Source organism: Beta vulgaris, chromosome 8 (genome assembly GCF_026745355.1).
Source record: "Beta vulgaris subsp. vulgaris cultivar EL10 chromosome 8, EL10.2, whole genome shotgun sequence".
Taxonomy (NCBI): domain Eukaryota; kingdom Viridiplantae; phylum Streptophyta; class Magnoliopsida; order Caryophyllales; family Amaranthaceae; genus Beta; species Beta vulgaris.
In genome coordinates, this window is record NC_079209.1 from 6027796 (window position 1) to 6045167 (window position 17372).

The window sequence follows — 17372 nt, forward strand, 5'->3', positions numbered from 1 at the left end:
CTAAATTAGAGTACTAAATTGAACTGAATTTAATTTGTTTGAACTGAGTGAATTAAAAATAATAGAGGCGAATCAAGAAACGGATTTCATAAGACAAGTAAGTATCAAGTCAAGTGGATATTGTGAACTTGTGTCATATGTGAAGGCTTGCGTTCGCATGATGAACACCACATGTATGTGTGTTGGCAGAGAAAATGAGACAAACAAAAAAAAGTAGAGATTCAATTTCTAATTTTGAAGTAGCCACTCCACTCCTGACTCCACTAGCAGAGTAGCAGTGGCCAGAACAGAAGCGAGTGTGTTTACTATACACTTGGTTATAGTTATACCAGACAAAAACAGCAATTAGAATCTGAATCCCTCCCTCTCAATTTCAATCTCATTTTCTCAGCCTTTTTATATAAAAGCTTCGCCCTTCAATTTTGACCGCCCCTTTCTTTCCTTTCCCTACACTTCCATGGCATCCAGTCTTGCAGATTCCTTCTTCTTATCCAAGGTTTTTTTTTTTTTCCTCTCCTCTCATCTCATTTTATATTATAATTATGTAAATGTTCCCTTCAATAAAAATTATGTAAATGTCACTCATTTTTTTTTATTTTTTTTTTTTTGTGCAGGGAACTCATCAAAGTCTCATTCAGCCCACCCCATTTTGTTCCTCTGGTAATCTTTCTTTCTTCTTAATTCCCTATTCTCATTGTTTCTTATTGGAATTTTTTCATATTTTGGTTGGAATTGAATTTGCTATTTCTTACTTAGCTTACTGGGACTATTTTTTTTGCACTTATATTCCCTAAAAATGAATTCTTTAAGGTGAAAGGAATTAAATTTAGTCCCTTTTTGTTAGAGAACAAGATTTGTAAACCGTTTGAATTTTGGGTTTGTAACTTTCTAATGCATTGGATCAGTGTAATATAATTCGCTTTTCCAATTCGCAGTTCGCCCAAAATGGGCAAAAAGAATAGCCCAAAACCAACCATATTTCGTTTCTATCGGTTTGCAGTTCGCGGGGAGATTAGGAAATTATGTTATACTGCATTGGATAATGGGTTTTTTTTGGAGTTGAAAAGACTAAACCTTGTTGTGAAATTTAAAGTAATATGAAAATGATTAGTTTACTTTTATCCAATAATATTTAGAATGGAGATAAAAATTGTAATAATTCTTCTAGTTGTGCTGCAAAATCTAAATATGTTGTAATTTGAACTTTTGTGACTTGTTGGGACTTGTGTGTAATGGTCTATGAAAGTATATTATTATTCAAGATATTGTTTGTTTTATAGAAGTATATTATTATAGCATCGGTTGGTTTCTCTCTGAATTGAAGATATTGGATCATTGCTGAATCATGTCTGATACAATGTATCGAAAGTTCATTTGTGAGTTGTGTCACTTTATTGGCAGGCATATCTTGCACAAAATGGCAAAAACCATGCCTAAAGAAGCTAGGCCACATGAGACTCAACCAACAATGGAAGTGTATAAGAAGAAGGTCAAACTTGGTGCAGGCTGTAGCAGTGCCAGTTGTACCACCGCCGTCCCCATCTCCCCCAACAGATAACACACAAGACCTGAAACAGTTAGCAGAGAGCTATGGTTTTCAGCAAATCGGGGAGCCACTCCCAGATGATGTTACACTAAGGGACATTATTACCTCCCTTCCTAAGAAGGTAATGCTTTCGTTTGCTTATGGGGTTATAATTACTTAATTAGAGTGTCAGCATAACGATTCATTTCAGGGAATCCGATCTTTGCTTAGGTGTTTGAGATTGATGATGCAAAAGCATGTGGATCAGTTTTAATAAGTGTGACTTCATATGCTTTGGGTGTCTTTATGATTGCCAAAGCCCCTTGGTACTTGCTTCCTCTTGCCTGGGCGTGGACAGGCACTGCTATCACAGGGGTAAGTTCCTTCAATTCAACTCCTTGAGTTTGTGTATGAATTCTCCTTACTGTTATAATCCTGTATTATGACTCTCGTTCCTGGTTTTTCCTTTGATTTCAGTTCTTCGTGATAGGACATGATTGTGCTCACAAATCCTTTTCAAAGAATAAGCTAGTTGAAGACATTATTGGGACTCTTGCATTTATGCCACTTATTTATCCTTATGAACCGTGGCGCTTCAAGCATGATCAGCATCATGCAAAAACTAATATGTAAGCACTAAGCAGACATACCTAGAATATATCATGGTTTCCCATTATGTGAGCCTTATCTCTAGCTCTGCTAGAGTGTTTCTCTCACCCTTGGCTCACCCCCCTATACCAAACTTGCTCCTTTCCTGATACTTCCATTATCCTCCACAGTGTTGGGTTTTCGTTACTTGAATTATTGACTTATTAATTTAATATGGATGCTTCAAGATAGCTGTACAATCGGATATTGTAGACGGAATCTAAAGTTTATACTGCTATCCAGCTTATTGCTGCAGAATAGAGCTTAAGCAAGCATGATGCAACTTGAGAATCTCAGCTTCTCATGTTCGAGTCCCTTTTTGTTTATTTAATCAGGTTGCATGAAGATACAGCCTGGCTTCCTGTGATGAAAGAGGATATAGAGTCAGCTCCAGCCTTGCGTAAAGCTTTGATATTCGCTTATGGCCCTCTTCGACCTTGGATGTCAATAGCTCACTGGTATGACCATGAGATGTAATTATGTTTTTTCTTTTTCAAGATCCTGTCTGTATTACTTGATGTAAGTACAGAATTGGTGTCATCTTTTACAAGCAGGTTCAGGCAGCACTTCGATGTGAAGAACTTCAGACCGAGTGAAGTAAACCGAGTCAAGATAAGCTTAGCTGCTGTTTTTGCATTTATGGCTATAGCTTGGCCCTTGATCATATATAAGACCGGGATAGTGGGGTGGATCAAGTTCTGGCTAATGCCATGGTTGGGCTACCATTTTTGGGTAATAAAACATTTTCATCTATTGCTTATAAGCTAAAGTTCTCTGCCTTGACTTGTTTTTCGCTCATTGTTGTTTTCTTATTTCTTGAATTATAGATGAGTACTTTCACAATAGTCCATCATACAGCGCCTCATATTCCGTTTAAGAATTCAAAAGAGTGGAATGCAGCGACTGCCCAGCTTAACGGAACTGTACACTGTGACTACCCCCGTTGGTAATGTACTCTGTACCCATTTTTGCATTGAAAGTCATATATTCATATCTCGAGTTGTAGCTCTAATCTTTAAAATATTCCATTGCTACATGCAGGATAGAGGTCTTGTGCCATGATATTAATGTGCATATTCCTCATCACATCTCTCCTAAAATTCCGAGTTATAATTTGCGAGCTGCTCATCAATCCCTAAATGAGAACTGGGGAAAGGTATGTTTCCTAGTCTTTAAAATATATGTGCTTGAGAGTCCTTAATGATAAAATGAAACTAGGTTTTTAGCCTGCCGCCTATGCAATGTGAAGGTTATTATTTGGAAAAGTTCACAACAATTATACAAACTTGCCTGGACAGGGAATGGGGTAGTATTTCGGCTGGGAAATTGAGGGGGCGGTTGAGCAAGGGAAAGTAGGACTTAAGAGAGGTTGGGGAGGTGTGAAAAATCATCTTAATTAATCGATCCATTGAGTTCGCAACCACTTGGGACAGTACAATCAACTGGTAAGTAACCAGCCACTTGGAACAAGTTGAAAAATGTACCCTTATAGTTTGGCTTATACTATAATAACTCGTAGTTGGGGGTTCTTAATGGAACACCAGCCATAATTGAAATTGTTCTTGGGAATTTTTCCTTTTTTTCTTTTTGAATTGTCAAGTGATCTCATAAATATTAAATACTAAGTTTCATTTTGTATATCGAGTTACATCAAAATTATGAGTTAATATTTATAGTTTTTGTAGTCTAGACTCTAGAACATAGTAAAAATATTACTGCATATATATCTTTCTTGACACTAAAACTACTAAACCCCTTGGGTAGCTCAGTGGGAGCTCCCATCATATACTACTCCTAGAAAAAAAGGATACAAAAATCAATGGATTGGTTCGGAAAGAGAATCTCACGTTTTGTCTTCCTCTTTGTTCCGTTAGTTGCTTTGAGATTTTTCAAGAAGCCTACAAGTTTAAGCGAAGATAAACATTAGTTAAAATATCAAGAACTTTCATAATCAACCCTTCATTAGATCTGGAAAAAGAACAATGAAGGTTCTGATGATATTGATGATTTCCAGCTATATATTAGAAGAATTAAGCTCTCAAAAACTCAAGAGAACAATCTTAATTAGTAGATAAGAAACTCAACCCGCTAAAGAAATTAGGATAACATAACCTAATCTTAATTGAAATTGTAGCTAACAGGAAGGCTGAATAGATACGGATATATGACTAAAACGAGAAGGAAAAGGGAAATCTGACTTGAGAAAATGCGGATGTGAGACAGGATGTTGAGGACGAGAGATTAGGATTCTGTTGTTATCCGTTTGGTGGTTGCTTTACATATTGTTATGGTTTTGATAGCTGTTATGACATTTTCCTTTGCTTATGGCAGTACCTGAACAAGGCTATATGGAATTGGCGCTTAATGAGGACAATTATGACAACATGCCATGTCTATGATAAAGAGGAAAATTATGTCTCTTTTGAGAAAGTTGTCCCTGAAGAGTCACAGCCAATATCATTCCTTAAAAGAGTGATGCCTGATTATGCTTGAGATATCCATTGTCAGCATTTGGTCCCTGGTAGGATCTTGGTAATCTACTTTCAACCTACCGAATATTGGTTCGTGAATCTGGAATTCCGGATGTAGGGTTAATGACAGTCACGTTCGCTATGCAGTACGAGCAAAGTGTAAGGTAGCACACAAAGTATTATTACGACCATTGAAGTACATTCGGTTTTGCAAAAGAGAACTAGTCTCAGCATTTGCAGAATAACAAATTTAGTTATACAAATTAGAAAATGTAACAATATATTTCTGAAAATATATATTTATTGATTGTGGATCGCGATTGAGGAATGTATCATCATTTGATTACATCTTTCAGCTTCTCTTAATTTGCCATTTTTTCTGTGATATTTTGGCAAGACCGGGGTTAGAAGGCTGGTTGTTCACCTCCGTCAACAGATGGACTCGGACGAACAAGTCCCTAGCTTCCTTGCATGCCATCGTTACGATTTATCGTCTAGTTTTTCTAGTTTCAACACTAGAATAAAGGTTGTCTACAAAATACAAGTATTGAAATGAAGGGTAACACTGACTGCCTGTTTGGTTAGATGTTGTAAATGGTGGTAATGATAATGTATTATATAGTATAAATTTGTAAAGTAAATTTCACATCATTACTCATGGTAATACTACTTGATCCCAAAATATCTATTTTCTTCCTATCCATTACCACTTGTGTAAGGTGGTATTGGATGGTAATGGAAATTTCATTACCATGGTCATTGACATGAGAACTTCTTTACAAATTTACACTAAATTACATTACTATTACCACCATTTATGACCACTAACCAAACGGACTGTGAAGATTCTTCCTTTGTGCACTAGCATGGGATACAACAAAGAATATGAAGGGTAACAATGGCAAATCTTCTTTGATGCATTAAAATTCAATGGAGAAAGTAGTTTGATTATCTGACTTGAATTCACAAATGTGAAATTCACAAAATGACCTCGTACTCGTTGTAGATGCATCTTTTGGTCCCCCTTTGGTCTATAAACTCACAAAATTACAAAAAAGTAAAACCACCAACAAAAGCCATTAAATGATTAATGATACAGGCAATTAATTAGATCAACAAGTTGGATGATAATGAATAATGAACAATGAACCTAGCTGTTTAGACAAATATTAGAAGCAAAACCAGATTTATACGCGTGTATGACTGTTTAGTTTTAGAGAGATGGAAGTAAATATCTCTCTCAAAATGGTAAAAGTGCTGCTTTTAATTCTTTCACTTTTCAGTTTCCACAACTCTTGAGTTGATCAAATGGTTTTCACAAGCTTATAATATCTACCTGCCTCCATACAATATTCATTAACAAGTAATAGAGAATTAACTACTAATCATACAGCACATAAACAACACCAGAACACCCTGTTTGAGTGTTTTCTTTCTTTCTCTCATCTTATATTTTCTGAGCTATGAATGACAACAGAAGTTGGGTCAAGGTCTTATTGATATTGCTCATGGCATCATTCATCTTGAGTTTTCCTTATTATATGCAGCCAGATCCCCCTGTAATAGTAGCCATTCTGCTGTCAGTAATACCCATTTCGACCTTGTTCTACTCCTTTCTTTTGGTGCTTTTCTATTGGTGATATATGAAGGTAACTGAGGTTAAACGCCACTAGCATTGCCAAACGACGACATTATATTCACCATCAAGGCTTTGCATGGCGAGGGTAACCTCAGACGGTCAGACCCTGTGTACATGTCGCACCCCCACAGAGTACAAGGAAGGGTATCGTGTTGCAATGCAATTCACATCAAAACTTAGAAGCTTTAAGTTTTTTGTGTTCAATGTAGAACAATGGCATTGCATTAGTCTTACAGTAATGCCTGTTGTAATAATTGTTAATCAATGATAATCTCAGTAATACCTGGAAAAGTTTTTGCATCATAAGAGGGTTTGCAAGAAGATTAAGCCACCACATAAATAAAAAGGGCACTGAGCTAAACTTCATTTCATTTCTGCTTTAAATACGTTACATGTGACCTACATTACATTCTGAATATCCTTCTCCCGATGCTTACTTAAATCCTTAGCTGCTCAATGCCTCAATCTAGATGAAAGCAGAACAATATCAAAAAGGACTAGCCAGCAACATGCCAAGAAGAGTTTTGCTGTTTTACCCGACATCCTTCCAGGCACAATTTGTTGGCTATATCCAAATGAAAGATCAACGACATAGCAACAATGATATAACATGCCGAAGAAGCAAATAAGCTGATTCATGACAGAGGAAACAAGATTGAGACCGTAGGCACTAGGCAGTGCCGGTCTTCTGGATGTACCATATTAGTTCCACTCTAAGCAGAGATCATCATTCATCAATGAGCATAAAGCCAAAATGAAGGCTTCAAAGAATATCCTGCTTTCCTTCTCTGTCCATTACAAGACATGCAGAGCAGATGGAAAATGAATCAGGAATATTCAATTACCAAACAAGGGGAACATTCAATTCCAACTATCTTATAATAGGTCAGGTAACTTGAATAAGCTGTGATAATGTTGAAGTCCAAGGCTAATCTAACTTCCTACAAAATTCCGTTCTGTTCAGGATCTTCATTGCTGGGAGAGTTTGCTTTTGCAGCAGTAATAAGCCGATTTCTATAGAGGGTTTCTAGCTCATGGAAGTATGGGCATGACTTGGCATTCTCAGAAGGTTTCTTCCCATTGCCTGTTGCCTTCTTATAATATTTATTAACATTCTCCCACTTCTCTTTGCATTTCTTCGCACTCCGAACATATCCCATTTTAGCCATCCCTGCTGATACTTCTTCCCACACAGGAGCCTTGGCACCTAAAGTACGAAACTTGTCATCCAAAGCAGCTCGTAGAGTGATGAGCGCTTGGACTTCAGAGGTCGGCCACCTCTTATTGTTAGGATCAAACTTGTCTAGTTCACCTTGCCCCAGCATCTGAGGATCACCAATCTCTTCCCCAGAGAAAACCGGGGGTAACGATAAGAGCTCGGGGACCTGTATGTCAGTAACCCCAAGAGCATTACGAATAAACGAAATAAGAGCAAGGCTACGAGCAGCCTCCTGAGCTCTAATCTGCTCCGCTCTCTTAGCACGCTCCATCTCTCGTTGATGCCACGCTTCCTCTCTAGTAATCCGCTCCTTCTCCTTCTTCTCTATCAAGTCCATTAACTGGTAATGCATCTGCTCTTGCTTGTGTATAACTTGACTCATCAAATTTTCTAAAAATAACTCCATCCTCTTCCTCCTCTTCTTCCTCGGTCTCCCACTCGAACTCGGTTCCTCCACCTTATGCTCGGATTCACCACTACAATCCGACGACGAACTGATTCAAAAAACAATCCAGTCAAATCACTGCACTCCTCCCAAATCATACAAGCTCAACTCTTATTCTCTTCCTCCATTCTAAAATAAGTAAAACACTCCTCTCAAAAAACTCTCACATAATCGACATAATCGACAGAAGTGTTTCACTTATTTCAAAATGAGGTAAGTACATCAAACAACACATACATTTATAATCCACACATCACATTTTTATCACATTTTACACTACATTAAGAGTAACATTCAACGTAAACACAAACAAAATACCTGAAGGAGAAATTGAGGTGTGAAATTTGAGATTTAAAGTTAGAAATCAAGTGAGCATCCATTTCAGACTTCATTTGTAAAAGTGCATCAGCTGACGTGTCATCTTCCAACTTTTCCGGCAACCTAAAATTTCCTCCATTTTCCCCTAAATTAGACTGAAATTGAAGAAACCCTAGCTCCGACGAATTACAACCATTGATTCTGAGCAATGCGTCATCAGACGCAGAATATTCCGGCGGATTTTTACCGTTGGATCTTATAGGGCGGAGTTTCTGTGGCGCCGGAGAAGAAATCAGTGGCGTTGATTGAGGGTAGAAGAATCCAACGGTGGAGGAAGAGTGTGGTTGAGGTTCAGGGTCAGGGAAAGGAGTTAGCTCCTCGGGGAAACCGGCGACGGGTAATTGCCGGTCAGTACTGAATAATTCTTCCATTTTTTTTAGTAGTTGTGACTGGTGAGATCAAAAATTATTGCCGGTTGTGGTGAAATTTTTTAAAAAAAAAGGATAAAATGAGAAAAAATAAAAAGTGGAGATGTTGGGGGAAAGATGAATAGAGGGGGTGAAACAAGAAAGGAAGATTTTTTGGTAAAAATTCATTTGGTAAGGGGTAAATGAAGATGACTACACTATTTTTACACTTAACTTCTGAAGTTGTATTTGGAAGTTTACAAATTAGTGTTACAATTGTATTTGATAATCAAGTTTCACAAACTATTAACCATGTTCTTGAACTATTTTAATGAATGTTAGGATTTAAAATCGATCCTCAGTGTTGGTGATAGATCCAAACTTCGAACAATAATAGTCCTTTTGTTGTTTTGTTGTGCGGTGTTAATAAAAGGATTGATTTCAAGTACTCTCTTCGTTCCAAAATAGCCCGAACACTTTCATTTTATGCTTGTCCCAAATTAATTTGAACAGTTCTATTTTTGACATGATCTCACTATTAATATATTATTTCTTCGGTTTTTTCACCAAATACCCCTGACAAAAAAAATTATTCACCAAATACCCCAACTTTTTTCAAAATTCACCAGATACCCCTAACTTCCAAAAAAATTCACCAGATACCCCAATTTTTTAAAAAAATGACAAATAATACCCTTAATGACTAACGCCGGTTAACTCCGTTAGTCATTAGTGTTAATTAAACCTAAAAAACCCTAAAAACTCTAATTAACCTAAAAAAACCCTAAAAACCTAACTAACCTAACCCGCCTCTCACTCTCTCCCTAACCCACCACCCCCCAACAACCCCGGCCCCACCACCCAGCCCCCCTCCCCTCCCCTTCCCCGCCAGTCGCGCCGCCCCCCTCCCTTCGCGTCGTTCGCGCCTCCCCTCCTCCTCCTTCCATCGCGCCCCTCTTTCCGGCAGCCCCCTCCCCCTCCCTCACTTTCGTCACGCCTCCCCTCCCCCTCCCTCATTCTCATCGCGCCTCCCTTCCCCCTCCCTCACTCTCGTCGTGCCTCCCCTCCCCCTCCTTCCATCGCGCCTCCTCTTTCCGGCAGCCCCCTCCCCTAAATTCGCGCGAATTCCGACCTTTCTCTTTCCTCCGATGAACCAGAAACAACAGCAGCAGCTGGCGGGGCCGACGAGAGTGAGGGAGGGGGAGGGGAGGGGCGACGAGAGTGAGGGAGGGGGAGGGGAGGGGCGATGAGAGTGAGGGAGGGGGATGCCGGAAAGGGGTATGCGGGGTTGCCGGCGAGGGGGAGGGGAAGGGGCGGGGCTGAGGTTGGGTGGTGGGGCTGGTGGGTCTAGGGTTTGGGGGTAGGGTTGGGGTTGGGGGTTTAATTAGATTAATTAAGTTAATTAGGGCTAATTAGGGATAATTAGGTTGACTTAGGGATAATTAAGTTGACTTAGGGCTAATTAAGTTGACCTATGGCAAATTTGTAAATACAAGCTAACGGAGCACTAACGTCCGTTAATAGTAAGGGTATCTGGTGAATTTTTTTAAAAGTTAGGGATATCTGGTGAATTTTGAAAAAAGTTGGGGTATTTGGTGAATAAATTTTTTTGTTAGGGGTATTTGGTGAAATAACCGTTATTTCTTTTATACTCTTTTGGCCCATACTCTACCTTTTATCAATAAAAAGTTACTCAACTTTCTCTTTCCTCCAATAAAAAAATATCTCACCAACTCCTATCACATCTACTTTTAGAATAAGATAACACTTGATAACAACACTATAACTTAGTATCACCTAAAAATATGTATCCTAACAAGTGTTCAGATTTTTCTGGAACAGATGGAGTAGCTATTGTCACCTCTATAAACTACACATTTCTTGCTAATGTCTATGTTAATGCGGCATGTCAAATAAAAAGAAAGGTGAATACTTTACCAAACTCACATGACCACCATTTCCACCATTTCTGGCACTCTTGTCTTGGCTGCAATCAAACAAAAAGTTGCTTTCGACTTGACGAGATGCAAATCAGGGTGGAAGCTAGAAAGTTCTGTTCAAATTTGTATAAGATAAGAACAATAATATAAATTCAAGTTAGAGAAATGGTGAAATTTGCTAGTGATGTGATAATAATAGACTTAAATCTTGAGAATGGGGATGTAGGATAGAGTTGATTAAGGTCGACCTAGCTCTCGAGCCCCGCCCGTCGTGTGGGTTTAATTTTTTTAGGCTGCTCAGCCTGTCATTTGATCATCTCTAATATAAGGATTATTGTCTTTCCTAGTGACGTTGCTATTAGATAGGGAGATATTGCCAAGCGCCCAATGGATCTATTGTAAATGTACCCACAAGGTCGTTGATACTCTAAATTGTTAGATTCTAAATGTCTTTTAAAAGAACTCACGTAAAACTATTAGTTGTTTTCTCGCAACCACCTTTAACATACGTGAGCTACTAATCCTTTGCCATAATAAACATTGACATCCAAATTTCCAAGATAAATCAACAGTGATACCTTAAATCCAAAACATCTACTGAGCGAGACTTGTACGTTAACCCAACTCGAGACCTATTTTGACCCAAAAACAACAACCTAAAGTTAATTGCATTGCAAAAATGAATCTCCTATATTCCACGAAAAGCAGTAAAACTTAAATCACCTAAATTAATATAAGTTTTTTTTTACCGGTTATTATTGATATAGGTTGAACACAAGTATTGTACTCATATCATATGCATTTAAGATTTACTAATATATACTTATATTTGAAAAGACATTATCAAGTTAGCCTATCTTTCACATTGTGTAAAATAATAGTATGAAAGAGAGATATAGGCTGACAAGTTCATTGTTTTTATCATCAATCAGATCGACCAATCTATCATATATACGAAATGATGGATCGGAGCAAATCAACTAATTAAAAAAGAACCTTACATGGCAACTTATGGAAGTTTTTCATTTAACAAAAAAGAGAGGGAGTAGTATTAAACATTTGATACTCAAGTTACTCCAAAACAGTCCACAACATATCATCAACATAGCAAGCATATGTCAAGTCCAAACTTAGTGGAGTAGTAGTAGTCAATATTAGATTTGTAATTTGCAAACCTCACACCATAGCAAGTATGCATGAAGTCATAAGTTCTAGATAACACTATGGTTAAACAACTACATTAAAAGAGAAAATAAGATAATAGGTTTGAATTGTATGATGCATGATGAATAACTCTTTTTTGTTGGTTTGAACTTTGGAAAAAGGCTGCTGAACAAGTTAGGCAGACGAGAAGAATGAAAAAAGGGCTGCTGAATAAGTTGTAGTAGTAGGATCAGATGTAGATAGGAGATTGTTGAGATAGGCTTGAATATTCCAAACACACTTTTAAGAACTCTTTTTTTTTATGAAATACGTGGCTTTACATTATACATTACATTCTCATAAATCACGCCACAACTAAACGTGCTTACAAACATAAATAGTAAGATCAACTGCTCCATATTCTTATGTTATACGTAGATGACAAAAGTTGATTAGGCTACCAAAACTTCTTCTGTTAAATTTTTCTAAGTATTTTCTTTCCTTTGACCCAATTCAATACTTAGACTAATCTGTGATCTGCCCTTCTTCCTCCCCCTTTCTTCTTTTTTTCTTCTTTTTTTTTATATTGTTGAGAGAAAATTGAAGAAAAAGATAACATATGTTACTTTGACTTTAAATAACGAACAAATCAAAGTTTGACTCTTATAAGTATCAAAAACTGTAGCATTGAGTTATGATGTCTAACTAATACCTACAATTTCTTGATTCTTATAGGATGTATTTTTCCATATAGTATTCATTGATGGAAAGTTTCTAATATGTATAGTAATAGATATTAGCAATCAAAATCGACGGCGAACAACAGGTGATAACCTAATGGTATTGGCATCACCTTCAATCCTAGAGGTCAAGGGATCGAGTCTTACCCCTTGTAAGGAGGGATCCCCAATTTCCCCCCTTCCTTGCAAGAGACTTCATCTTACCTTAAAAAAAATCGACGGCAAAATATCAAGATGACTTTGCTATTAGCCACAAAAGTTGAAAATTAATGATTGAAAGATGTATAATAATGTAGTTAATCGAACTCAGTATTTAATCTTTCACGTACTTGTTTGTTGTAAAATATTTGAAATTACTCATTATTTAATCTTTACATATTAGTTTGTTGTAAAATAGTATTTGAAAACCTATAATTTCACCGATGGTATTAGACTTCGATTATTTTTTTAACCGTACTTTACGTATAAGCAAGGCAAGGTTATCTCAATTCTCAAAATATTATAAAGAATGTGTGACATATACTAAGGTAACTTGCCACTATAATATTGATTTAAGATAGAAGATCAACAACAATCTTTGCTTGGTTTTCTAATTCTTACAATCTTCAGTTTTACAAGATTGTGACGCTAGACAACGACAAGGTTACATTTATACAAGGAACAGTATAAAGATTGTCATTGTTCTTTGTACAATATTCTAATACAAGAAAGTCAAAATGTTTGGTAAAATATTAATTATCTCCAAGGGTATTTGATTAAGGCAGGTTGCCCTATAAAAGCAAAGGCCATATTATATTTGCTGATTCATTTGATCCCAACAAACACATTGCTATTTGCTAGTATTATACAACGCAAGAAACTTAGACGATTAAACAGAACTCTAACAGAATTACAAAGAAGATGACCAAATTTTGCGGCTACCACAATCACAACATCTTTGTGATGTTGCTTGTAGCTCTAATATTGGCTTCAATGATACTCAACTCTCAATGCCGCCTCATCGTCAGCCAACTGCCCGGAGAAGAAGACGATCTAGGGATGAAGTGGGCACTCGAGATGTCGAGCAGAGATGAGATAGTGCAACTAGCTGGGTATGGTGAAGAAAAACTCTCCACCGTCCTCATCACCGGTGGAGTTGTTTGCAACAAGGCTTGTTTAGCAACTAAACATAGCAGCAACCACCACCAGCTTCAGCTTTCACCACAGCCTATCTCAGGTGTGTACATGATGCTTTAAAGTTTTAGCACCTACTTGTCTCATGCATTTCAGACGCTGCTATCGTAATCCCTTTTAAAAGTATCATCTTGCGAAATCAAGATATGAATGAGATACAATAATACAGATAATTTTCTCAGAAAAGTTCCTTGAATATCGTTTTTGATGAATCCCATCCTAAATTATAAGAAATCCCCACTAAAAAAGAAGATGATTGATTTCCAAATTTTTGGGAGTTTTAATACAGATGAAGAGTCTCATTTCGTTGGGAAAACTTAGGACTAAAGTTTAACTGCTTGTTGGAAGAGGCTTTTCGCACGGTGTGACATGTTAACATACAGTACTCACAATAAAAGAAAAAGTACAACACGTTAAATTATACTCAAGACCAGCGTTGTTTTAGTATTTTTATTGTCAATTCGAAAGTAGAATTCAAACTTTAGACCAAGCAAAGAGAAGTGAAGATATCATCATACAATCATAACTAAGCAATCAAAAGAAGAGGTCCTCAACCAGAAACAAGAAAAAAAACCTTATGTCAGAATAAACAACTCGTTAGATAATCAGCTAATTCAAAGATTTTCTTACGACTTCTGAACGTTTCCTACACATGGATCTTCAACGAAAACTTTATAAATTTTGTGGTTTACTAATTGTTTGCAGGGGCCTTGGTGGGAGTTGCATGTCATACCAAGAAAGACAAAAGCACCCATTGGGTTAAAGCTGTTACAGACAATTTTGGAGACTTCACAATTGACCTTCCCTCTCATCTACATGGAATCCCAGACTTGGACAAGGCGTGCTCAGTTAAGATCCTAGATCTACCTAAGGATTCATCTTGCCATCAATCAGCTTCTGCTAGTAAACACAAGGAGATCAAGCTAGCATCGACCAGAAATGGAAAGCGTACATATATGGTAAGAGGGTTGGCACTGCAGCATACACTGTCTGAGAATTCAGCAGCTTGCATGAAGAAACAGAAGGATGAGCAATAGATGTCATGGTAAGTGGCATTTCAAAGTAATTGCACAGGTAAAGTGGCTGAGAAACCCAAATATTGTATGATGGCTCACTCGGATGGCGCTATTGTCACAGCAATGAGTCCCACGTTTCAATTCCACCTAATTACGTTCAACAGCAAGTTGGAATACTTGTCTAAAAGGGAAAAAATCATATAGAAGTTTGACAAATATACCACTATGTATATTACATGTATATATATATGTAATTTTGCTGCAACTTTTGGTGATGTACCTTATATATCATTGTGGATTGTCATAAGAGTGTTTCTTAATACACACACCAAGAGCCACTTCTAAATGCTCATACATAATACTAGAAAAAACTACACAATTAATCAGAAGTTAAAATGCTTGTGCTCCAAAAAAAAACAGGTTATACTCCCTTGAGAAAAAAAAAACTTTGCGCAGCTTTAAAGAATCAAAGATACGTTCCATTTCCATTACCTGGAGAACATCAGGAACTCTGGGCAGCACTCTGCTTCCTTCCAGCTATTACGTAGTTGGCAACATCAGCACAACAAGTAAGCTTATCAGCTTCTTCCTCTGGGATTTCGATGGAGAACTCTTGCTCAACGGCCATAACAAGCTCCGTTCTATCCAAGCTGTCCAAGCATAGATCCTTTTGAAAATTAGTTGTTTCAGTTACCTGTTAGAAAGAAAAATTACGCTAATTAATTGCACAAATCAGTCACTTTTCACGCCTTCTTAGCCTCAAGTGAGGATGCAATCGAATAGCTAAAACAAGATTACAAGAAAACATGAGCAACTCTTGCATACAAGTTCCGTAATATCATGAATAGAACTCTTCATTGAACTAACCTTAGCAGTGTCAGTTTGGTTAAACTTCTTGACCAAGCCAATCACTCGATCCATTACACGGTCATCGCCCTCGTTTCCCACTGTAGAGCAGAATTGCCTGCTGTATTTGCTTAGTCCACTAGTATTTTGAACAAGTGACCAATTTCTCAAAGAGGCCTGAAGTCTAACATGCCTCAGAATAGAACTTTTCAAATTCTGCATCTTCTAAATCAATAATATAAACCCATGAGCTCATCACTATCAAGATGACAGTAAAATGTAAAGGTAGACAGTTTTCCCAGATAAAAGGAGATGTCAAGCATTCATGTGAAATGTTACTATATTATTGCTACACTCAAGAAATAACAACATAATAAGTCTATGATTAATAGGAGTAACTGATTCAATTAAATTAACACAAAGGCATTAAATAACAACACAACAATCTTAGGCTCAGTTTGGGTAGGGCATAAAACATTTTCCTGGAAAACTGTTTTCCTCTGTTTTCAACTTTACATTGTTTGGTTGGCAAAATAGTGTAAAACCATTTTTCTTTGGTGTAAAATTACTCTCCTAATGATGGAAAACCATTTTTCCTTTAAAATGAAGGGAAAATTGTTTTTCTTATCTCTCTTGTACACTCCTCTCACTACCTCTTTACTTTCCCTTTTATTTCCCTTTCATTTCATCATTTTTCTTACATGGAACCAAACAACGGAAAACTAATTTTGGAATCGTGTTTCCATTGTAAATTATTTTCCACAAAAATCATTTTACACTGAAAATATTTTACGCCCTACCATTAGCCTTAATGTAGGATAAGGACACCCAACAATGACAATCTTACTTTATCACTGCTACGCTCAACAAATAACAACAAAATTAGTCTATGATTAATAGGAGTTACTGATTTAATTAGATTAACACATAGACAAAATAATTGATCAAGAAAGCATAAAAAACAGCAAAAAAGCTGATACTTCACTACAGCGAGAATCGAACTTGGGTCGAAGGTCGAGCAAACAAGCAATTGAAAAATGAAACAACTTATACTGTATAAATGACGATGAAATCAAAATTAAACACTTCAAGTAAATTTTTCATATGATAGATTGAAGATAAATGAGAAAAATGCGAGTTTTTTTTTTAATACCTTGGCGGCCTTTGAAAATGGCGTTTGAACTGAATGTTGTCTGTTAAGTGTTTGCGTAAATGCCTCAGAGAGTCAGCGATGAGAAGAGAGAAACTTTGCTGACTTGCACTTTGTTCCAAGGTCAGCTCTGAACTCTAATTTGGGCTTGTGTTGTTTTAGCACAAAGGGCTGGACTGGAAAGCTCAACTTAATATAATAGCCCATGATTTGAGTCCATTAGTAATCTTTTTATTTGATGTGTTATTTTCTACTGTTTTTTTTTAAGAGTATATAATATATTCTTTATACTCCCCCTAGAGTCGGGAGATGGCCATTGGTGCGGACTGGACGGGCTGGTCCGTGGATCCTAGTGGGTCGGGCTGAAATTTCAGGGTTTAGGATTGGACTATGAAATTCATGGTTTGGATGGACTGGTCCACGGGCTGAAAAATCTTGGCCCACGCCGATTTGTTACGGGTTTTTACGGTTCAGGAAGCGGTTATGACAGTTTGTGGGCCTGGCGGGCTAACGAGCCGGCATGATAATTATTTTTTCAAAGTTATATAATCATTTATTATTCTTACATAAAACCTTAAAATTAATTAAGATATATACAATTATTAATATTAATGAATAATTTTATTATTTTTAATTTGTTTGAATTATAATACTTCCTCCGTTTTTTTTTAGATGTTACGCTTTCCTTAAAT

At 37.0% G+C, this 17372-nt stretch overlaps 4 protein-coding genes across 5 annotated transcripts; 2 read left to right on the forward strand and 2 right to left on the reverse strand.

Moving 5' to 3' along the window:
• The first annotated feature begins 301 nt into the window (after window positions 1–301).
• On the forward strand, window positions 302–4966 carry LOC104900797 (omega-6 fatty acid desaturase, chloroplastic). The gene is made up of 10 exons (XM_010688317.4): window positions 302–496; window positions 615–660; window positions 1402–1667; window positions 1757–1900; window positions 2003–2154; window positions 2509–2631; window positions 2728–2905; window positions 3001–3119; window positions 3215–3329; window positions 4505–4966. The coding sequence occupies exons 1-10, from the start codon at window positions 458–460 to the stop codon at window positions 4664–4666; spliced, it is 1344 nt and encodes a 447-aa protein (XP_010686619.2). The 5' UTR covers window positions 302–457; the 3' UTR covers window positions 4667–4966.
• Window positions 4967–6619: 1653 nt separating this feature from the next.
• LOC104900798 (trihelix transcription factor GT-2) lies at window positions 6620–8782 on the reverse strand. The gene is made up of 2 exons (XM_010688318.4): window positions 8266–8782; window positions 6620–7996 (listed from the first exon to the last, which is right to left on the reverse strand). The coding sequence occupies exons 1-2, from the start codon at window positions 8694–8696 to the stop codon at window positions 7225–7227; spliced, it is 1203 nt and encodes a 400-aa protein (XP_010686620.2). The 5' UTR covers window positions 8697–8782; the 3' UTR covers window positions 6620–7224.
• A 4503-nt stretch (window positions 8783–13285) lies between these two features.
• LOC104900801 (hypothetical protein) lies at window positions 13286–14975 on the forward strand. The gene is made up of 2 exons (XM_010688322.4): window positions 13286–13711; window positions 14374–14975. The coding sequence occupies exons 1-2, from the start codon at window positions 13396–13398 to the stop codon at window positions 14703–14705; spliced, it is 648 nt and encodes a 215-aa protein (XP_010686624.2). The 5' UTR covers window positions 13286–13395; the 3' UTR covers window positions 14706–14975.
• On the reverse strand, window positions 14170–16853 carry LOC104900800 (acyl carrier protein 3, mitochondrial). Of its 2 annotated transcripts, none has more exons than XM_057391235.1 (4): window positions 16684–16853; window positions 15552–15752; window positions 15177–15378; window positions 14170–14831 (listed from the first exon to the last, which is right to left on the reverse strand). In XM_057391235.1, the coding sequence occupies exons 2-3, from the start codon at window positions 15750–15752 to the stop codon at window positions 15187–15189; spliced, it is 393 nt and encodes a 130-aa protein (XP_057247218.1). In that variant the 5' UTR covers window positions 16684–16853; the 3' UTR covers window positions 14170–14831; window positions 15177–15186. The 2 variants fall into 2 exon arrangements, with proteins under 2 accessions (XP_057247218.1, XP_057247217.1); XM_057391234.1 differs by having other exon boundaries at window positions 15552–15755; window positions 16684–16852.
• Window positions 16854–17372: the final 519 nt, after the last annotated feature.